Source organism: Lolium rigidum, chromosome 5 (assembly GCF_022539505.1).
Source record: "Lolium rigidum isolate FL_2022 chromosome 5, APGP_CSIRO_Lrig_0.1, whole genome shotgun sequence".
NCBI lineage: Eukaryota > Viridiplantae > Streptophyta > Magnoliopsida > Poales > Poaceae > Lolium > Lolium rigidum.
Window position 1 is genome coordinate 27672098 of NC_061512.1, and position 23219 is coordinate 27695316.

Consider the following 23219-nt stretch of genomic DNA (forward strand, 5'->3'; position numbering starts at 1 on the left):
ACGCCTCACTCATAGACATGATCCTGCTACAATGTATGCATCTTGTATGTTTACATAAGCATATATGCACGTGAAGCTAGAAACATCTTGCTGATAAAAAAAAAACCTCTGCAAATGTATTAGAAATACGCAAGTCCATTAATACCTTGAATGTTATGCCTACTCTTCTTTTTTTTAAACGAGGAAAAAAGCTTATTCAATACCACTTGAACTGTCTTGAAGATTGTAGATTCAGCAATAAGCATAGTGTGATTGTGTACTCATGTGTTTTTTCTTATGTGTAATTTTTTTAACCCAAAATCATATCCACGGTTTTTCGAATGAGAATTATATCCCTAATGATGTAATATCTTTTGCATTTCAGATATCTGCTAATGTACCTACATTAGCTTGTCGTAAAAGGCCAATTTCTTGTGCCTTGTCATTACAAAAAGAAGTTGGTGAAACCACTGATAAACATGGTTCTTGTCGTGAAAAAAAGTTGAAGAACACAGATGTTGCATCAGAACCAATTTCTCCTCACTCGCCTGTTTGTAATGAAAGCAATGAAATCAAGTGTCAGTCCAGCTCGTTCCGTGAAGGAAAAAAGAAACAAGGAAATGCAGTACCTGCTTCATTGCCACCAATGGCAGGATTTTCACAACTAAGTGTTCCTTCACTTGCTCAAAGTAGTCATCTTGAACAAGCACATTCTCCCAACATTATCATACCTTCTGCACCAGTGGCGGCGCCACAATGTCGACAGTTACAGGCTTCGATGTTTGAAACTCTTGGACAGCCAAGGCCTCTCCCACAGGGCCCACCTTTGGGAATGCGGACACTTGCCCCTCAATCCGTGAGTTGTTTACTTTTAACACATGGTCTTTATACTTCAGAAAACTTCTAAATCATTGAAATTACCATTTGTTCTTAGTTAAATCTTGCATTTTTATATTTATAGCCGAAGGAAGTGATAGCTGCTAAAAGTATTGAGGAAGCCAGAAACACTGTATCTATATCGGAAGACCGTAAGTTTTGCACTAGTAATTTTTCATGCTTAGGAAAACACTGCAGTATACTAACTGGTAATTTTGCAGTGGCGAAACGGAAAAATGGCGATGATAATGTTGAACTGCATTATAATGTGGCTGCTGGATGTGGAAGGCTTTCAGAAAGAGATACAGCGAATAGTGTTGACCCCATGATGACACGAAAGGACATAGGAGGTATGTGATTACTGGTTACGGAAGAGTTGGTCACTATGTTACTAGCATTTCACCTTCCATTTTTCAGGTTCACAACATGCCGTGTCACAACATGGTCGTGGATCAGCAATGGATTCAGAATCCTTTGCAATTCAGCATCTTGTTCCATTTCGGAGGACCTCCCCGGTATGGGCGAGGATTGAGGCGATGGAAATATTCAACGAAATGCCACAGCGACCAAATCTGAATGAGTTCCAGCAGCATGGTCCCGAGGTCCGTGAAGGAATGACATTGGGTCTGATGCTATCCTTCGCTACTTTGGCCGAAAGCATATACAGGCTAGATGTTCATCAGGATGACATTGGAGGAGTGTTGGAAGAGAAGAAACAGGCACTCTCTTTGCTGGAGGAGAACGGCTTCGATGTCAGGGCCCTCCTATCGCGTCTGGAAGCTCTGCTCCGCACATGATGACAACGATGATAATGTTTGCGAGTTTGGTGGTTACTGGAGGAGTTTGTGTAGGTTGCCACTAATGCTAAGTGGCAGGCTATATGTTGAGTAAACTAGTGTGTACGTGGCATGTGTGTGTTAGTCTGGTTGTTGCGGCCCTCTGGGCTAGTTACTGCAACTGTGCTTTTGGTACTGCAACTCTGCTTGCTGCTACTACTTCATGCTCTTGTTGTGGGGTCATTCAATGGCATGTGAAACCGAAGCCGGAGAGATAGGACACTTTAGCCACCACTGATAGGCTCGGCCGTAGATGGCAGAAAAAGGCCACAAAACCTGGTGTAGAGGGGAACTACGGGAAGATTGTCAAACATTCGGAAGATGTGGCTGGTGAAGGAGGATGTTTAGGGGTGTCACCGAGATCCTTGTGAGAGTGCAGTAGCGCCAGAACAAGTCCTTTCATGGAGGGCCTTCATGTTGATGGCTAAGAAGGTGTCTATGATAAAATAATTTTCAGATTGCTTTCTAAACTGTAACTTTATCTGATTCAATGATTGCCGAGATTATGTACAAGTAGGGGAATCTCAGTGCACAAACAGGTTCATAGCTATTGAGACCATTTCAGAATCACAAGCCACTCTGCAAGGTACAACATACGAGTTCTTATTTGCAAAAAAAAAAGGGCCGTACAATGATGTCTCAGGATCCTCAATATTGACAAGTGAGACGGACTGGTTCTGTCTTCCATGTGAAAAAAGGGCATGGATCGCTCAAGGTTAGCAACTAGTTTCGGATCAACATTGGCATTGCTGTTGGCAAATGGCATCCCAGGCGATTGGCCTAATTAGATGATGAAAAGGAGTGTGAATCATCACGAGTCACACACACCAGCACCGCAGGCTCTTCCCCATCCCCAGAAAATACAGTACCACGGGTATCATCAGGTTTAGCTAAGAAAATACGTCCTGTAATTCATCTGTTCATAAGAAGCAAAAAAGAAACTAGATGTACCAGGACATTATTTCGCAGGCTCTGCTAAGCGGATCAAACCAATTCAGAAACGGGGGCAAAACTCATAAGAATTTGTGCATAATCCATCTTCTCGATCAACAGAACAAAAAAAGAATGTGACCTTGTTTCAATGTCACATGCGTTCCGCGAGTAACATGGGTTATTTGAAGTGACAGACTCCAAACGTAGGTCATTCACTATAACAAAAAATTATTGAGAAACCCGTGTAAATGTGCACCTATAGATCCCACCACAATATGTAAAAGTTTCTGTCTATCAATGAACAGACTCTTAACCAAGACATACATCAGTTACCAAAACACCAATCTATTTTGAACTGATGTATGAATTGCTTGCTGCAGGGCAGTCAACTATCAACTTTGTCTCCAAGAGCAGAACCCATAAAATAAGCGAGGCATCCATGGAACATGACTTTGTAAAAGAGCAGAAAGCTTACAGAAGCATGCACTGAGCCCAAGCAAAAGACATGTAAAATTGCAAGTTCATATATTGACACGTTAGTATTTCAGGGTTCCAAAAGATAACAAGCTGGAGTACAAGCCTTTAACAAATCACGTCCACAAATACAAACAATGATCAAGAGGGTATCTCACTGGAGGCTCATCAAACCAACGAATAACATGTTAGCATTCTTGAACCACATGATTACTAATCCAAGAGTTTATTCAGATCAAAAGGTATGAGAAAGTCAGGAACTCATTCTTTTTGTCTAAGAATCGTACATGAAACTGATTAGTAGATTGTGAAACAATGCAAAACAGAAATCAGATATAATTTCCCCGAAACCCTAAAGCAAAAGTAAATACAGTAAGAGTAGACACAAGAGACAGATAGACTTAAAATGACGTCTAAAAAATGTAGCATGCCAGATGTTGAAAAATGGTCCTTTTTTTTTCCAATGTTCTTGCAGTTTGTTGGATAATTCCTAACTACAGTCAGGGTGTTCCATTGACAATGGAAATGCCTTTCCACTTGACGCAAATAAAATAACTAGTAGAACACTAACTAATTATTTTTACCAAAAAAACAAGAATAAATATGTAATTACTGGTGAAACAAAAATAATATGTAAAACAAAAACGAAATGGAGGTGGGATAAAATGGCATGCAGACCAAAAATCATAAGATCTAAGTTCATCTCACCAATTCACCTATCAGGAGATAAATTCAAAAAACATAGAGCCACAATTGTAACTTCGAGATAAGAGAAGGAATATATGATGTGAGCTTTGCTTGACTATCACATACGAGACCAGAGACGGTGGTGATTTCAGAAACAGGTAAAAGCAGAAATAAGGGATAGGCAAAACCGTGCATTGTGCAAAATTCACGAACATCAGGGGAAAATGCACCTCCCTGATTACAAATTTGAAAATATGATGTCACCTGGTTTGGGTTTCCCGCTTTCACATACATGCTAGGACTGGTGGCTAACAGCAAGAGCAACCAAAATAGGATGCTTATCATTCAGAGTGCAAAATCAAAAATACGGATCAGAAAAACTATCTATGTGCAGCTCTCGATCACACCAAAACAGGTAGAAAATTTTATCCTTCCACACTAACCACCCAAAATAACATTATTATATTAACCGAACGAGATCTAACTTCAGGCCAAATATCAATCCCTGCAGCAGGGCAAAGAAAAGTCTGAAAGAGCAAGCATCCATGAATCAAAACATGTAACTGCAGACCACATACAGAACATCAAGGTATGCATTCCGCCAAACAAAGCTATCGTTTACCTTAATTATTTGATGAAAGAGACAATTTCAAGACAATAAGATACAACATATTATGTCCATAAAATTACAAAAAATGACAGTGATCAGAACACATAATACAGTGGAGAGTGTCCAAACTGACCAAAAAACTGTAAAGCTAATTTTCCAAACAAATAAGAATAATACTTAAAGCTAACCATATACATCAATTATCATGCACAAGTCCTGTGAATGTGATTCACCTAAAGACCACTAATATTTAGCTACTGAAACACCGAGAAGAGGTTCTCATGAAATTCACAGGCCATTGCTTAATGATCTGAATGCTAGAGAACTATTTGCTTGTATGGCCTTCTTGAACCACATGACTATTACCCAGAATGTCATTAAACTGAAAGCATAATACAGAGTCTGGATTTCTTTATCTAAGAAGACCGATGCAATTTGTCACTTGTGACATGTAGCACAGGGGGAAATAAAATGTATGCAGTACAAACTGTAAACATTCTGGATGGTAAGTTGGACAATACAAAAGAAAAATCAAATTCTGCAATAAACATCCTCTGATTAATTCTGAAAAAGTAAATCCCCTGGCACAGTTCTCGTAACACAAAGCAACATGAGAGTCAATAGAAGTAGATGCTGTTAAGGTTCAAGGATAATATGAACTATAAAGAAACACTAAGGCACACGACCAAGTAGAGTTTGAATAGAACACAAACAAGATAAGCAACAAAAACTCGCCAAAAGAACAAATCCAGCCTCAACATCTATATATGCACAAATGTATCAGTTAAATCCAACTCACAAAAATGGTTCATATACCAATAATTGTGGGCAAATCTATGTCGTAAAGTAAAACGGAGCATCACTGAAAACCCTGTTGACTAGCTGAAGCTTCCTGCAATGTTCTGCCAAAATTCCTCATTGTTATTCCTGGTTCTGATGCCAAGCGTCATCAGCTCTATCAATCTTGGGTTCAAGACAGCGAATGCAACAAAGTTAATTTGCAACTTGATGCCCCGATACCTTTCCAACACTGTTGTCTTCAAACGGGTGTCAAGACATCTGAAAAGAACATAGGAAACATAAACAAAGATTAACCACTTCCGTAGAGGCAGTGAATGTTTATCTTCATTACGAGTAAAAGAGAAAGTTCCAGAAGACAGTAAGATATAACATGATATGTCCATGAACATTGACAGTTATCAGAACACATATTACACTAGTGATTGTCCAAACTGACGAAAAATTGGAAAGCTAATTCTCCAAACAAACAAGAGAAATAACTAAAGCTAACTGTATGTATCACTTATCATAAACACGTCCTGTGAATGTGATTCACCTCAAGGCCACTCAAATTTATCTAGGACCACGCTGAGAAAGGGTTCTCTTGAAATTCATAGGTCATTGCTTAATGACCTCAACACTAGAGAAGTACATCCAAGTATGTCATAATACAAAGTCTGGATTTGCCACTTGTGCTGTTCAGTGCTAGGGAAAATGGAACTAATATATGCAGTGCAAATTCTAAACATTCTGGATAATAAGTTGCACAGCACAACACAAAATCAAATTCCAGAATATTAGATAAAAACATCCTCAAAAATTCGAAAAAACTAATCCCTGGTACATATCCGGGGACACAAAGCAATCAGTACGAATTTTAGACAGTAAGTAGCAGTTGATGGTGTTAAGGTTCCACAATAATATGGACAGTACAGAAACACTACAAGCACAAGAACTAACAGAGTTTGGAGAAAATACAGACAAGATACTCGCCGAAAGAACCAATGCAGCTGCAACATCTATATAAATGCGAGTGGATCAGTTAAATCCAGTTTACGGAAGTAGTGATATACCAATAATTGCGTATGTATCTGTCAGTCGTAAAATAAAACCGAGCATCTGTGGAAACCCTGTTCTCTAGCTGAAGCTTCCTGCGTTGTTCTGCCAAGAACTCCTCAGAGTTGTCCGTGGTTCTGATGCCAAGTGTCATCACCTCTAGCAATCTCGCATGCAATACAAAGAATGTCAGAAAGCTAACTTGTGACTTGGTGCCCCGATAGTGTTCCAACACAATTGTCTTGAGAGGGATGTCAAGATATCTGATAAGCTTCTGCTTCTTGAGGAGACGCCACACATTTGTTGGCCCTGATTGAAATGAGTGAAAAGAGCACTGACAAGAATAAAAATAAAATGAGCATTTCACAACATAAGAGATGAACAGAGCAAGTTGAAGTATCAATCATCACCTCGATGTATAACTTCTCCAGGCACGGAAAGAATCCCATCAATTGAATCACCGCATCCAAACTAAGAACATGCATATCAACAGCCAAAATCTTGACAGTCCGCACCACCGCCGTGAGGCTATCAACGCACAATCCCTTTAACAAGCATGTAGGAGAACATCAGGCAATTACAAGTGCAGAAGAAATGCAAGTCAGAAGGCCGTCAGGCATTGCTACGATGCTACCTGAATAACCGCTGAGCCAAACGAGATTTTGGTGAAGTTGGAAAGGTATCGCAGGGTCTCCAGTTTAGGTGCGGAGATCACCGATATATGGAGGTGGTCAGCATGATCATTTTCATCAAGGTGGAGCAGCCTCTTAAGACATGGGGCATTCTCAACGACGAGTTCCTCGAGCTTGAGCTCCTTGTACCATATACACCTAACATGCACACCTATGCTTGTAAGGCTAAGGGAGTTGATCCGGACGCAACGGAAGCCATAGCTGCAGCTAATCAGCAAGCACTCGAGAGCTGGACACCCGGCGATCATGTGGTGCAGCGAACACTGGGAGATTCTGACGCTTTCAAGCGCGAGCTGCTTAAGCTGGGGGAACCGAAGCCCTTGAACGGTGCTGTCATGGAGGTTGCAGTTTGCAATGGTGGCAACACGGAGGGTGGTCGAGAGGCGGGAGATGTATGACGCCATTGGATAAACTAGGTGGCGGGATAAAGATACACCAAGCTCTTGTAGATTGCGGAGGGCGGCTGATCGGAGCCACTGGTCCACGGCAGCGTTCATGCGGAGCAACTCGTCCTTTGTAGCATCTATGCGCATGAAGTCGCGTATGTCGACCCAGAAGCGTCGGCCGGGCCCTGGGTGCGAGGTAAGGATGCGTGATACGACGCCGGGGAGTTGAAGCCGACGCTTGACAAGGCCGCGGCAGTCGAGGTTGAGAGGGGCGGAGCACCAGAGGTGGCGCCACCGGGGGGCGAGGATCTGGGTGCGGACGGCGTCCTTGGTGGGGAGAAGGGTGATGATCTCACCGAGGAGGTCGTCGGGGAGGTCGCTGATGACGTCGACGCCTCCTCCATCTTCGCCCGCTCCGGGAGGATCACCTGCCTCCATTCCCATCGCCATCTCCATGAGGCGCAGCGCAGCGGTAGCTAGGGTTTAGCTGATGGGGGCACAAGGTCGCGGAAGCAAGAGGGGCAGCGGATGGAGCGACGACGATGGCCCGGGGGAGGAGCGAGGAGCGGGTATGGGCGGAGGAGGAGGCAAGCGCCGCCGTGGGGGCGGCCGGCGGCCGGCGGCGGTGCGGTGCGCTCGGGTGGAAACGGAACAGGAATGCGCGATTTGTCGAAACCAGAAACGGAACGGACCATCTTTTTTCTACGCGGTACGAATTCTAAACATTTGGAAACGGAACAGCCCACACCAACTTTTTTCCTTATTATGCTTCGATGTGTTTGTTAACACGTTTGTCAGATATTATTTGTCAGAGGTAATTGCACCACAAGTACAAGAACTTGCACTGTATGTGCATCTTCATACAAAATCTTGCAAAGTGTGTTCAGGTGGTACAAGAACTTGTCCTGGATGTGCACCGTTGGTACAAGTGCCGTCTGGAGCTGCCACGCGTTCCTGGTCCACCGTCAAAGCGTTTTTGCAGAGAAGTCCTTATAGAAATCGAGATTTCGCGCGCGACTAGAAGCTCTGTTCCCCTCTCGTCTCCACTCGTCTCGTTCCCCTCTCCTCTCCTCTCGAACCCTAGCTACGGCGAAATCGGCTGTTGATGCATGGCGGACCAAGGGGAGGGGAGCATGGAGAGCACCGGTCGCCGCCGCCAGGGTTTGCCCGTCGCGGAGGGCCGCGGTGGAGGGGCAGGCCCGTGGCCCCAGCACCTGCTCCTGCTCCTGCCCGTCGCGGAGGGCTACGACATGCGGCAGCGGAGGAAGGCCATGACAGTACTGCGGCGACAGAGAGGAGGGCTGCGGAGGAGAGGCAATGGAGGTACGAGAAGTTGTACCAGAAGTACATGTTGTTGTACTGCTGCCTAGCATCGGAGGAGGAGAGGGCGGCCATGGCAGAGCCCAATGGCTGGCGGCCGCCAATCCCAAGCAATGTCAGCTTGGAGGAGCAGATTCGCGTCATGGAGGCTCAGGTGGACAGCCTGCGGCAGCCTCCCCCGCCACCACCCCCAGCAAATTGAACGAGGAAGACATGCGCATCTGGAAGGAGGGAGATCCGTGGGCGACGATCACAGGTGAATACTTCTGGAAGAATGGCGATGGTTGGGCAATGGAGTCATCGACAGCAGGAGGATCATCTTCTCCTTCTACACTGGTGAGTGTTAACATGTCATTTCATTCCTGTGTTTAGTGGAATTCAGTTAAGCTAGGGCTGACTTGGTTTGTGTTTGTTCTTAGAAGCAGAAGAAGAAACTGCAAGAGGAGAATTCATTGCTGCTGATGAAGCTAAAGGGGGTGGAGCTAGAGCTAGAGATGAGGAAGGTAGAGAACAAGAAAATGCAGAAGAAACATAGGCAGGAGCTTAGAAGGAGGGATTAGAGGGAATGTGTAATGTTGTGCTTGTTCTCTGTTTGTTTAGTGCTTGTTGCTATGATCAGTGTGAGGTAGAATGGGGAAATGTAGGTGGTAACCATGCTTGTTTAGATCAAAACCATGCTTGTAACCAACTATGTTTATGGAATAAATATGAATCCTTGCTTCAATTTCTTCAGTACTTGCTTTGCATTGAGGCATTGGTATACTTGCTTTGCATTCAAGCATTGGTAATAGAGGAAGAGAAATTGAAGGGTGTAAACATCATTTGAGTAGCAGTGATAGCATTCAAGTGTTTACAAATTTAAATATGATCCTAAAACATTATTCAGTTGTACCATCTGAAACATCATTCAGTTAGAACATTACAAATTCATCACTGAGGTGCAGTCTGAGTAATTTGAATTTCTTCTGGATTGCCACTTGGGAATGCCTCATTCAAATCAGGCAACTCATTTCTGGGTTGCTCATCACCAAAAAGCAAGTAGTAGGTTGATCCAGGACCTGTGTTGTAACCTCTTCTTCTTGCATTTGATGCAGTTGGCACAGTTGGCTATGATGAACTGGCCCCCTCTGCCATAGTTGGCTCTTTTCTTTTCCTTCCTTTTCCTCTTCCTCTTGCACTTGCTCTTCCTCCTCCTCTTCCTCTTTCACTTGCTCTTCCTCCTCCTCTTCCTCTATCTGCTTGTGCATTAGGTCTGCCTCTTCCGGCTTCTCTTCCTCCTCCTCTTCCTCTTGCACTTGCACTTGCAGTGGTCAGCCTTGTAGGTGGTAGTTCCTCTCTTGCAGACACCACAAAGGCACTTTCTTCAGGTAATGGTTGTTGCACTCTTGGTATAGGGAAATGAGCTGCAGCCTGTTGAAATATTGATTGAAATATTGGTATAGGAAAACATTGATTCAAAAAACATTGATTGAAAAATTGGTAATGGATCATGGAGTTACCTCTTGGCCCATTTGATGCACCAGTGTTCTCATTTGATGCATTGGATCATTTCTAGGGTCAGGAGTGATAGGCATTAAGTGTTCCATGACAGAAGGATCATCCACATCCTCATCTTCCACAGTGGTAGCTCCATTTAGGTTATCCAATACCCACTTGGCATGTCCTTTTTTATTATGGTTGGGGTTTCCACACACAGAGCAGTGCATAGTCACACCTGCTTTTGTGATGAATTTGACTCCATGTTGCTCCTTCTCCTCTGGAGTTTTCCTTCTGTTCTTCTTGGGCCTTCCCATGACCTTTGTGTAGATTGGAGGATGCACAGTTGTTGCATTCATCTTTTCCCAATGAACCCTGGATCTAAGAGGAGTCAAATTGTATGGATAAGCTTTCTTGAATGTGTCTATGCTATAATAGCTATGCACAAGCTTGTCCACTTGGAGCCTATCTGCTCTGCAACAAGCAACGACATGGTTACAAGGGATCCCTATAAGTTGCCATCTCCTGCAATCACATTGCCTGCTGACCATGTCAACATTGTAGGTTTTCTCAAATTCATTTGAGGTGACATGATACACACCATTTCCAGCATGTGATGCTCCTAGATTCTTTGCCCATTCTGTCATTTTATCAATTTTTTTCCTTATCCTGGGGCAAACAGTACCAGGCCATGTATCTGCCTCTTTTTGCTTTCCCACATTTCTATGCATGATTTTGCTGAAAATGGTTTCCAACATTGATAGTACAGGAAACTCTCTAGCCTCAAGAATGTAGCTGTTAAAAACTTCAGAATGATTATTCAGAAGCATGTCACATTTTGGGAAATCATTGAAAAAAGCTTTAATCCATGTATTTGGTTGCAATTCCTCCACCCATGCCCAAGCTTCTTCACTATCCACTTTCATTTTCTCCATATTTCTTTCCCATGGAGGAATATTTGTAGACCTTGCAACTGCCCATAGATCATTCTTCAGAGTTTGGCCTTTGTGTTTCTTGTGAAAATTCTGGTAAATGTGTCTCACACAGTGCCTATGTTCTGAATCAGGGAATACTTTCTGAACTGCATTGATGAGGCCCTGTAAGATAGAAACAAGGTTAATCAGATAATATTCTTGTGAATATGGCAGGTCGACTGAAAAGTTAATTATGCCCAATATAGAGAATATTCTTTTCCCTTTTCTAGCTTGACATTACAGATCAAACTCATGGCATTGTCCAGAAGTGTTCAGCTTGTGTGCTAACTATTCAGCTCATGCCATTGTGTTGCATCCTATAAATGGCATCCATCTACTGAACCAGAAATGCAAACAAAGATGGACAATCTATCCTGGAGGAGGAGCACTAGCTCTACTGGTGCCTCTGGCTCCAGGGATGCCTCTCTGTCCAGAAGTGCTTCCATGGCTAGGGCAGACAAGCACTTGCTAGTTTATCGTATATAGGAGAACCTTGGAAGAGAGGGAAGCTGCTGCTGCTAGGCGCAGGGAGGAGGAAGAAGCTGCTGCTAGGCTCAGGGAGATGGAACAAGCAGCTGCTAGCTTGAAGCAGCTAGGTGAGTGCCCTAGGTACACACAGGTCATCCAACTTCCAAAAGACAGACCAAAACCTACTCCCAAAATGAGAAGGTACAATGTGTCACCAAATCTTGAAGAAAAGGTGAAAGCTGGAGTTATGTTGTGCTGGCTGAAGAAGGGCATCAAGAAGATAAAAGAGGCACTGATTGGTAAAGGCAAGGACAAGGGCCTAGTTTATCATAGGAAAGGTTAAAGCATGTCATGTAGTTTGTTGCTCTTTCAGTCATCTAGTTTGTCTGAATAAGTATGTAATGTAAGGGCTGAATAAGTATGGTTGAATAGATAGTGACATACCTTCTGTCCGTCACTCATGATTGTGAAAGGACCAGTGTTCGTAATCCGTAAATCATCCCTTAGTGTTGTCAGGAACCATTCCCATGAGCTAGTGCACTCAACTTCTACTAGTCCCATTGCAATAGGATAGATGCAGTCATTTGGATCAATGCCAACTGCAGTCAACAAATTTCCTTTGTACCTTGTTTTAATGTGACATCCATCTATGCATATCAGAGGCCTGCAACCTTCCAAGAAACCCCTCTTGCATGCATCATATGACCAATATAATGTCGCCAGATGCTCTTTGGGAACATCATCTGCAGCTTCTTTAATTTGGTTGGTGCTTAGGAAAAATCTTGATCCAGGATTTGATCTCCTCAACTCCTGCCCATAGTCACATAACAGGGCAAACTGCTCCTTTTCATCCCCATGAATGATGTTAAGTGCTGCCTTCCTTGCCCTTCCGAACTTAAATCTGTTTGGGCACATATTGAATTTCCTTTGAACTTTGGCTGCAAATGCTTTCAAGCCAAGTTTTTGGTTATCTCTGAATTCATCAATGAAGATCTGAGTGAGGAAAGGAGCTGTCAGTGACTTCAACTCCCAGTACCTCTCACAAGTGTGCTCACTGCAATGCTGTCTCACTACAATGGCTCCCTCCCTTTTCTCTTCTGAAACCTTGATCATCCAAGGACATCCTTCCTCACAATGAGCATCAAGCCTAGTTGCTTCATTCCTTGACTTCCTAATCTTTACTCTCTCATTCACACCATAAGCTGTCAAAGCCTTCCTAAATTCAGCCATGCTAGAAAATAACATTCCTACTTTGAAGACAGGGGTTGCCATGTCAACTTCAGGGTTGAATTCTTTGAAATTGTATTCCAGAAGTTTCTGCTGCTCATTTGTCAGTTTCAGATTTTCATGATCAAGACCAGCATCATCCTCACACTCAACAATGTTTGTGCACTTAGTGTGGTCATTAACATCTTTGTCAATGAAATCTACAAACAGATCATCATCACCATCTTCTGCATCATAATCAATGTCATAGAAGTCACTGTCAGTGTCACCATCTTCCTCATCCTCATCCTCACTTTGTAAATCTCCTGATGACACACATGCAGATGACACAGGTTCTTGATTAATCTCTTTCTCTTGCTCTGCTCCATCTCCAGCTCCAGTGTATTTGCTTGGAATTGGCACTACTACATCTGTCCTTAGCCCCTGCAAGAAATTGTTATGATCAACCATAACTGACAGTGTCTTCACCTCTCTCACAGCTGCCATCATTGCAACAATGTCACCATCATTCTCAATGAGACACAATCCATCTCTCATGTCACTCCCAGGAACACACCAGTAGAACTTTGTTCTGTCTGTCATTTCATTCCCTTCTTGCTTAACAAAATCCTCAAGCCAAAGAAGTGAGAAAGTATCAGTGTTGCAATTGTCAAAGAAATCCACAGTCCCACCAATATACTGCAAATGCTCCTTCAGACCACAGAAAAACCCATTGTGATCCAACTCAACAGTAAATCTATCTGGATCATCTGCAGAATTCAGGCCAAGTGTTAAAATTCAGTTAACAGTGAACTGTCAAAATTCAGTTAAAAATACAGTCTTCATATTTAGTTAACTTGTGCAGCTTCGATTTCGACCTAAACTTCGTAAAACAAGATGGATTACTGCTACATTGTTACAAACACAATACCAGCAATGGAATAGATGCATTCATCCGAGCTGAATCGACTTGTTCATCTGCAAAAATCGGAGCTTTTCCGATCAAAATTTTCTGGAGCCAAACATGAACACCTACCATCTCGACCAAAACCTTCCCCAAACCTATCCCTAAGCACTACAACTACGTTTTCGACTAATTTTGCGCAGCTAATCGTCCACACATAAGCTAGATCGGCCCCACGAAAATCCATGGCCGTGGAGGAGAAACGCAGAGAAGAAGAGGAGAAACAGAAAACGAGGACGTCCACGAGATGTACCGTAGTGCGGAGGTTCCTCGCGCCACTCTCGCCGGCGAGGATCGTCCGCCATGTCCGCCGCCGCCGCCCACGAACTCGCCTTCGTCGTCGCCACCCACGAAGAAGAGAAAGGAAGGCAACGTCCTGTTCCGTGATTTCTGCGGTGGTTATACAGAGATGGCCGAGGACCTGTGCGCAATTATCCTTTTTCTTCAACGGTGCAATGAAAACCCTCCTCTCCCGCCTGAAAACTACCACGTGTCACCACCACATTGAATTGTATGAGTTGTGCACATCCAGGACAAGTTCTTGTACCACGTGAACACACTTTGCAAGATTTTGTATGAAAGTGCACATAGAGTGCAAGTTCTTGTACTTGTGGTGCAATAACCTCTATTTGTCATGTCTCTTGGTTTAGGTTTAAGGGCCTCTCTAACAGGTGAACCGACGTCCAAAGTATTCGCGCGTCTGTTTGCGTCAGTCTAAATGGTTGAAATCGATCGCGCGTCCGTTTGCGTCGTAGGTGCCTGGTGCCTAGCGGCACGACGCATTTTTTCAATTTTGCATTTTTTTCAACATAAAAAAATAATTTATATAGTAAAGAAAGGAAAATAAAAATATAGAAACTAAGGCCTACGCCTGGTCGTCGTTGTCGATCACGACGAAATCCGGTACCGGCCACGGCTAGTTGGCAACCGCGGAACATACGTCGGTGCGACCGACGGCAGTGGAGGTGGAGCATCCCACGCCAGTGGTGGAGGTGGAGCCACACACGGATTGTATGGCGGGGGTTGCGGGGCCTAGTCCTCGAGCGCCCGTCGTAGGGTCTCTTCCTCCATGAGGCCCGGCGGCATGATGCAGTGGACCTCCGAGACGAAGTCGTCGTTGTCGTCCTTGGCCTCCTCGTTGTAGTAGGCCAGCGCGTCGTTGTCGTCGTTGTCGATATAGTCCTATGGCTCACTGCTAGGCGGGCCCATTGGAAAAGCGAGTGGTCACTTGGCACGTCCGCGCAGCGTCCGCCACGACGCATCCCCGTCGCAAATATGCGCCGCGTTTGCGTCTTCGTCGTCGGCCCGGTCACTATGCATCGCCCCGGGGTGCAGACGTATTTTTCGATCGCACGCAAACGGTCAATCATTGTCCTGTATCCGTTTGTGTCACCCTATTGGAGATGCCCTAACATAAATTTGTGTTGTCTCTTGCTTTTGTTTCTCCAATTTTCCTGCCAATTTTTACTCGACTTCAAGGTTGCAGTTCCAAAAAAACAGAAGTGAAGGATGCATGCGGCCAGATCATTAATCTCCAACAGAAGTCCGTGCTAAAATAACTGCTACAATACCGCGCGTGGCTGATTTGCGCCTTCCAGTGGACACACCAAAGCTGTGCGCGCTCTAAAAAAATCGTGTGTGGCATTCTGCTCCCTCCAACGGGCCAAAAATAACGGTTCCGGTCGAGCACGCGCTACCGCCGCGGTGAAACTTCACCCGCGCCCGCGCTTCTCCTTCCCCACTTCAGCACTGCGAATTCGCTGCCGCCGCACAAATTCGTCGCCGACGGCCCTTTCCGCGCTCCCTGAGGTCCTATATGTCACTATTTTCAATATAGCTTGAATTGGTTATTTATTTAAGTAGTACTAATATAATAAATGCCGTACTAATTTGTTTGCTTTTTTCTTCACGAAGTTTTTAGAATTTTTTTAATGATCTGTCCGATTACATTCTTCACTTTTTTTTTTCTAGGCTGAAACCTTGACGTGGAGCAGACAATCGATGCATAAGGAAGAACTACTTGCACACATCGAATCATAAGGAAGAAAAATCCCCATTCCGATCCGTTCCGTTCCGTTTCCACCCGACCGCACCGCCGCCGGCCACCCCCACGCTGCGTGTCCTCCTCCGCCTTTCTACCGGCGTATACGGGATGGTAGAGGGTGGGGTTGGTGCCGGCGGCGAGGTGGCGGCGATGAGGTGGTTTGAGCAGCGCGAGTGAAGTGGGGGAAATCTTTGTGGGTGTGACGCCGACAGACCTGGCCCACGTTCTTTTTTCTATTCATTCGGCGCTCGTAGGCGCTCTCCAGGGTGTTGGGTTCGGCCTGTGATCGCCGGATGATAAATAGGCCAAATCCAGCGAAGCGACTGGGGAATTTTCGTCCGTCCGGCGATAAAAAGCGCCGGATAAAAATATGCCAAATTCGGCAAAAAGTGGGCTCCTGAGGACTCGACTGGGAAATTTTTGTCCATCCAGCGATACATTTCGGTCCGGGGAGGAACTGCTGGGAGCCAAGTGGAGCCGAGTGGAGATGCTCTAAGAAATATTAAGACTGAAAATTGGCATTCTCTGAAAAAATGGGGAAAAAAAGAGGCAACACAATTTTTATGTTAAACGTGACATGAAAGTAATTACTGCCTTAGGCTGGTCATAGTGGGGAGTAACTTAGACTAATAACATATGCCATGTTACTAGTTTAGGTTACTACCTTCATAGTGGGTAGTAACTTATATGTGGTGTCATGCATTGTGTCATTTATTATGTTGTAGAATTATTTTGTCTTGGGGTGTGTGATATTATGGTAACATAGCTAGTTACCACCTCACTTTTTTTTTCATTTATTGGCATGCCATATCACCAAAATATCTTGAGATGTGTGATGTTAGCTATGTTACTCCCGCTATGAGTAGTTTTAGCACGAAAGACGATCAAATATCTAACAACTACTTGCACGCATCGAAGCATAATTCCCATTCTGTTCCGTTCCGCTTGTGGTTTCCAACAAATTCCATTTCTGGTTTCCAAAAACACATCGAAACCTCCTCCGTCTTCGCCCACCCGACCGCACCGCACCGCCGCCGGCCGCCCCCACGGCGCCGCTTGCCTCCTCCTCCGCCCATGCCCGCTCCTCGCGATTCCGGGCCATCCTCGTCGCTCCATCCGCTCGCCCTCTTGCTTCCGCAACCTTGTGCCTCCATCAACTAAACCCTAGCTACCGCTGCGCTGCGCTACGCCTCATGGAGATGGAGATGGAAATGGAGGCTCCCGGAGCAGGCGAAGATGGAGGAGGCGTGGACGGCATCAGCGACCTCCCCGACGACCTCCTCGGTGAGATAATCACCCTCCTCCCTACCAAAGACGCCGCCCGCACCCAGATCCTCGCCTCCCGGTGGCGCCACCTCTGGCGCTCCTCCCCTCTCAACCTCGACTGCCGCGGCCTCGTCAAGCGTCGGATTCACCTCCCCGGCGTCGTATCACGCATCCTTGCCTCGCACCTGGCGCCCTGCCGCCGCTTCTGGGTAGACCTACACGACCTCATGCGCATAGATGCTACAGAGGACGAGTTGCTCCGCATGAACGCTGCCGTGGACCAGTGGCTCCGATCAGCCGCCCTCCGCAATCTACAAGAGCTTGGTGTATCGCTATCCTGCCACCTAGTTTATCCAATGGCGTCATACATCTCCCGCCTCTCGACCACCCTCCGTGTTGCCACCATTGCAAACTGCAACCTCCATGACAGCACTGTTCAAGGGCTTCGGTTCCCCCAGCTTAAGCAGCTCGCGCTTGAAAGCGTCAGAATCTCCGAGTGTTCGCTGCACCACATGATCGCCGGGTGTCCAGCTCTCGAGCGCTTGCTGATTAACTGCAGCTTTGGCTTCCGCTGCGTCCGCATCAACTCCCTTAGCCTTACAAGCATAGGTGTGCATGTTTGGTCTACATGGTACAACGAGCTCAAGCTCGGGGAACTCGTCATTGAGAATGCCCCATGTCTTAAGAGGCTGCTCCATCTTGATCAAATTGGGTATGGTGACCACCTCCATATATCGGTGATCTCCGCACCTAAGCTGGAGACCCTGCGCTACCTTTCCAACTTCACCAAAATCTCGTTTGGCTCAGCGGTTATTCAGGTAGCATCGTAGCAATGCCTTCCGACTTCTTCCCTTACTACGAGCCTTCTGATGGCTTGCATTTCTTCTGCACTTGTAATTGCCTGATGTTCTCCTACATGCTTGTTAAAGGGATTGTGCGCTGATAGCCTGACGGCGGTGGTGCCGACTGTCAAGATTTTGGCTGTTGATATGCATGTTCTTAGTTTGGATGCGGTGATTCAGTTGATGGGATTCTTTCCGTGCCTGGAGAAGTTATACATCGAGGTGATGATTGATACTTCAACTTGCTCTGTTCATCTCTTATGTTGTGAAATGCTCATTTTATTTTTATTTTTTTATTCTTGTCAGTGCTCTTTTCACTCGTTTCAATCAGGGCCAACAAATGTGTGGCGTCTCCTCAAGAAGCAGAAGCTTATCAGATATCTTGACATCCCTCTCAAGACAATTGTGTTGGAACACTATCGCGGCACCAAGTCACAAGTTAGCTTTCTGACATTCTTTGTATTGCATGCGAGATTGCTAGAGGTGATGACACTTGGCATCAGAACCACGGACAACTCTGAGGAGTTCTTGGCAGAACAACGCAGGAAGCTTCAGCTAGAGAACAGGGTTTCCACAGATGCTCGGTTTTATTTTACAACTGACAGATATATACGCAATTATTGGTATATCACTACTTCCGTAAACTGGATTTAACTGACCCATTCGCATTTACATAGATGTTGAAAAGCTTGATTGGTTCTTTCGGCGAGTATCTTGTCTGTACTTTCTTCAGACCCTATTAGTTCTTGTGCTTGTAGTGTTTCTGTACTATGGGAACCTTAACACCATCAAGTCCTACTTACTGTCTAAAATTCGTACTGATTGCTTTGTGTCCCTGAGATATGTGCTAGGGGGTTAGTTGTTTTGAATTAATGGTTTTGAGAATGTTTTAATCTACTATTCTGGAATTTGATTTTGTCTTGTGCTGTGCAACTTATTATCTAGAATGTTTAGAATTTGTACTGCACATATTAGTTCTATTTTCCCTAGCACTGAACAGCACAAGTGTCAAATCCACTATGACATTCTTGGATATACTTCTCTAGTGTTGATGTCATTAAGCAATGACCTATGGATTTCAAGCTAACCTTTTCTGAGCATGGTACTAGATAAATTTGAGTGGCCTTGAGGCGAATCACATTCACAGGACGTGTTTACGATAAGTGATACATACAGTTAGCTTTATTTATTTCTCTCGTTTGTTTGGTAGCTTTCCAATTTTTCGTCAGTTTGGACAAACACTAGTGTAATGTGTGTTCTGATAACTGTCAATATTCATGGACATATCATGTTATATCTTAATGTCTTCTGGAACTTCCTCTTTTACTCAAGTAATGAAGATAAACATTCACTCTCTCTACGGAAGTGGTTAATCTTTGTTTTATGTTTCCTATGTTCTTTTCAGACATCTGAATTAAGGCCAAACAGTTTGTGGTGTCGTAAACACTAGAAAGTGATCAGATGTCTTGACACCCGTTTGAAGACAGCAGTGTTGGAAAGGTATCAGGGCAGCAAGATACAAATTAACTTTGTTGCATTCTTTGTCTTGAACGCAAGATTGCTAGAGTTGATGGAACTTGGCATCAGAACCAGGAATAACAGTGAGGAATTTTTGGCAGAACATCGCAGGAAGCTTCAGCTAGTCAACAGGGTTTTCAGTGATGCTCCGTTTTACTTTACAACTCATAGATTTGTCCGCAATTATTGGTGTATCAACCTTTTCCATGAGTTGGATTTAACTTATCCATTTGCACATATATAGATGTTGAGGCTGGATTTGTTCTTTTGGTGAGTTCTTGTTGCTTATCTTGTTGTGTTTTCTTCAAACTCTACTTGGTGTTGTGCCATAGTGTTTCTTTATAGTTTATACTATCCTGGAACCTTAACAGCATCTACCTCTAATGACTCTCATGTTGCTTTGTGTTCCGAAAATAGTTCTCAAGCATTCAGATCATCAAGCAATGACCTGTGAATTTCATGAGAACCTGTAATTTGTGGACATAATATGTTGTATCTTAATTGTCTCTTTCATTAAATAATTAAGGTAAACTTTGCTTTGTTTGGCAGAATGTATACTTTGATGTTCTGTATGTGGTCTCTGCAGTTACATGTTTTGTTTCATGGAAGCTTGCTGTTTCAGACTTTTCACTGCCCTGCTGCAGGGATTGATATTTGACCTGAAGTTAGATCTTGTTCGGTTAATATAATAATGTTATTTTGGGTGGTTAGTGTGGAAGGATAGAAATTTCTACGTGTTTTGGTGTGATTGAGAGCTCCGCATACATGGTTTTTCTGATCCCTATGATTTTGCTCTCGGAATGAGAAGCATCCTATTTTGGTTCCTCTTGCTGTTAGCCACCAGTCCTAGCATGTATATGAAAGCGGAAAGTGAATTTTCAAATTTTCACTTTCAAATTTGTAAAAGCCAGAAACCCAAGCCAGGTGACGTCATATTTCCAAATTTGTAATCAGGGAGGTGCATTTTCCTCCAACGCTTGTGAATTTTGCACAATGCACCGTTTTGCCTATCTCCTATTTACATTGGACTCTGAATGGCAAGATCCTTATTTCTGCTTTTACCTGTTTCTGCAAATCACCATGGTCTCTAGTTTAGTATGTGACAGTCAAGAAAAGCTCACATCATATGTTCCTTCTCTTATCTCGAAGTTACAATTGTGGCTATATGTTTTTTGAATTTATCTCCTGATAGGTGAATTCTGAGATGAACTTGGAGCTTATGATTTTTGGTCTGCATGCCATTTTATCACACTTGTTATTTCGTTTTTGTTTCACCAGTAACTACATTTTTACTCTTAATATCTCTTTTTTTTGTGGTAAAAGAATTATGTCGTGTTCTACTAGTTATTTTATTTGTTTCAAGCAGCTAGGCATTTTTAATGTCAATGGAACACTCCTGACTGTAGTTAGGAAAGATCTGACAAGCTGCAACAACATTGAAAGAAAGGAGCATGTTTTAACCTGTGGCATGATACATTGTTAGACGTCATTTTATATATGTCTGCGTCTAGTGTTTAAGAGGAATTATATCGGATTTGATGTTTTGCATTGTTTCACAATCTACTAATCAGTTTCATGTACAATTTGTTCTAAATAGACTCTGGGATTAGAGACCATGTGGTTCAAGAATTCTACACATGCCTTGCTTGTGCAGTGTTAAGATCACTGAGCAATACCCTGTGAAATTTAAGAATAATGAATGTTAATTCGTTAGACGAATAGTCAATTAATTACTGGGTAATTTGAGTGGGAATTACAGGACTTATGCTATGATAAGAGGCATGCTATTAAACTTTAGGGATGAATCATTCCTTTAGATAACTGTCTTTGGTTATTACTTTCGTTGCTTTGGAATTTACCTTTACATTTCATTGTCGGTTTGATGAACCTCCAGTGAGATACGCCCTCGATCATTGTTTCTATATCTGTGTACATGATTTGTTATAGGCTTATCCTCCAGCTGTTAGCTTTTAGAACCCAGGCTGAAGTGTTAATAATTGAATTTGCAATTTTATACTCCCTCCTTCCGTAAAAGGATGTCGGAGATTTGTCTAAATTCGGATGTATCTATACACAAAATGTCTAGCTACATCTAAATTTAGACAAACTTGCGACATCCTTTTATGGACAGAGGTAGTACATGTCTTTTGCTTGGGATCAGTGCATGCTTCTGTAAGCTTTCTGCTCACAAACTCATGGTCCATGGATGCCTCGCTTATTTTCATGGATTCTGCTCTTCCAGGCAATGTTGATAATTCACTGCCCTGCAGCAAGCAATTCATATGTCAGTTCAAAATAGACTGTTGTTTTGGTAACTTGATATATGTTTTGGTTAAAGATCTGTTCTGGTTTCAGTGTTGATAGACAGAAACTTTTACCTATTGTGGTGTGAACATTTTTCAACATGTGGCATGATACTGAAGTGTCTAGTGCACGCTGACTCTAGTGTCTACTCTTACTGTATTTGCTTTTGCTCTGGGTTTAGGGGAAATTATATCTGATTTCTGTTTTGCATTGTTTCACTATCTACTAATCAGTTTCATGTAAGATTCTTAGACAAAAGAATGAGCCTGACTTTCTCATACCATTTGATCTAAATGAAATCTGGGATTAGCAATCATGTGGTTCAAAAAATGCTACACTTGCATTACTTGTGTAGTGTTAAGATCATTGAGCAATGCCCAGTGAATTTTAAAAATAATCATTGTTAATTCGTTAGACAAATAGTCAATTAATTACTGGGTAATTTTGAGTGGAAATGACAGGACTTGTGATGCATGCTATTGAACTTTAGGGATGAATCATTCCGTTAGATAAATGTCTTTAGTTAAAAAAATTATAGGCTTGTACATGTTTTTTGTTGGTTTGATGAGCCTCGAGTGAGATATCTTTTGATCATTGTTTGTATATATGTGGACGTGATTTGTTAAAGACTTGTGCTCTAGCTTGTTATCTTTTGGAACCCTTAAATACTGAAGTGTTAATATATCAACTTGCAATTTCACATGTCTTTTGCTTGGGCTCAGTGCATGCTTCTGGAAGCTTTCTGCTCTTTTACAAACTCATGCTCCATGGATGCCTCACTTATTTTCATGGATTCTGCTCTTCGAGACAATTTTGATATTTGACTGCCCTGCGACAAGCAATTCATAAATCAGTTCAAAATATCTTGGTGTTTTGGTAACTGATGTATGTTTTGGTTAAAAAACTGTTCGTATAGGTGCACATTTACACGGTTCAAAATAATTTTACCTATTGTGGTGGGATTTATAGGGTGCACATTTACATGGTTTTCTCAATAATTTATAGGGTGCACATTTACTATAGTATTTGCAGAGTTTGAATGACCTACGTTTGGAGTTTGTCACTGCAGAAATACCCATGGTACTCAACTACTCACTGTAACGCATGTGACAGTGAAACAAGGTCACGTTCTTTTTCTTCTTCTTTTGATCGAGACAATGGATTATGCACAAATGCTTCTGAGTTTTGCTCCGGTTGCTGAATTGGTTTGATCCACTTAGCAGAGCCTGCGAAATATTGTCCTGATAAATCTATTTTTTTCTTCTTATGAACAGATGAATTACAGGACGTATTTTCTTAGCAAAACCTGATAATACCCGTGGTGCTGCTTTTTTTGGGGGATGGGGAAGAACCTGTGCCCTGTGGTACTGTTGTGTGTGACTTGTGATGATTCACACCCGTTTTCATCTTCTAACGAGGCCAATCTCCTAGGATGCCATTTGTCAACAGCAATGCCAATGTTGATCTGAAACTAGTTAACCTTGAGCGATCCATGCCTTTTTTTCGACAGAGCCACTCCGTCTCACTT

The 23219-nt window shown here is 43.4% G+C and overlaps 2 protein-coding genes across 2 annotated transcripts; one reads left to right on the plus strand and one right to left on the minus strand.

The window, feature by feature from the left end:
• Positions 1-6217: 6217 nt before the first annotated feature.
• Positions 6218-7820, minus strand: LOC124655777 (putative F-box/LRR-repeat protein At3g28410). Its single transcript, XM_047194623.1, has 3 exons — positions 6866-7820; positions 6642-6776; positions 6218-6565 (listed from the first exon to the last, which is right to left on the minus strand). The coding sequence occupies exons 1-3, from the start codon at positions 7763-7765 to the stop codon at positions 6218-6220; spliced, it is 1383 nt and encodes a 460-aa protein (XP_047050579.1). The 5' UTR covers positions 7766-7820.
• Positions 7821-16954: 9134 nt separating this feature from the next.
• Positions 16955-19760, plus strand: LOC124655778 (F-box/FBD/LRR-repeat protein At5g56420-like). Its single transcript, XM_047194624.1, has 4 exons — positions 16955-17845; positions 17957-18091; positions 18176-18492; positions 19275-19760. Coding segments are annotated over exons 1-4 (1344 nt in total). The 3' UTR covers positions 19276-19760.
• Positions 19761-23219: the final 3459 nt, after the last annotated feature.

Coding starts and splice junctions, on each gene's coding strand:
- LOC124655777 (XM_047194623.1), bottom strand. CDS start 7,765: ATGGAGATGGCGATGGGAATGGAGGCAGGTGATCCTCCCGGAGCGGGC. Junction 6,777..6,865: donor TTGGCTCAGCGGTTATTCAG/GTAGCATCGTAG, acceptor TGCTTGTTAAAG/GGATTGTGCGTTGATAGCCT. Junction 6,566..6,641: donor TGGAGAAGTTATACATCGAG/GTGATGATTGAT, acceptor TATTCTTGTCAG/TGCTCTTTTCACTCATTTCA.
- LOC124655778 (XM_047194624.1), top strand. CDS start 16,955: ATGGAGATGGAGATGGAAATGGAGGCTCCCGGAGCAGGCGAAGATGGA. Junction 17,846..17,956: donor TTGGCTCAGCGGTTATTCAG/GTAGCATCGTAG, acceptor TGCTTGTTAAAG/GGATTGTGCGCTGATAGCCT. Junction 18,092..18,175: donor TGGAGAAGTTATACATCGAG/GTGATGATTGAT, acceptor TATTCTTGTCAG/TGCTCTTTTCACTCGTTTCA.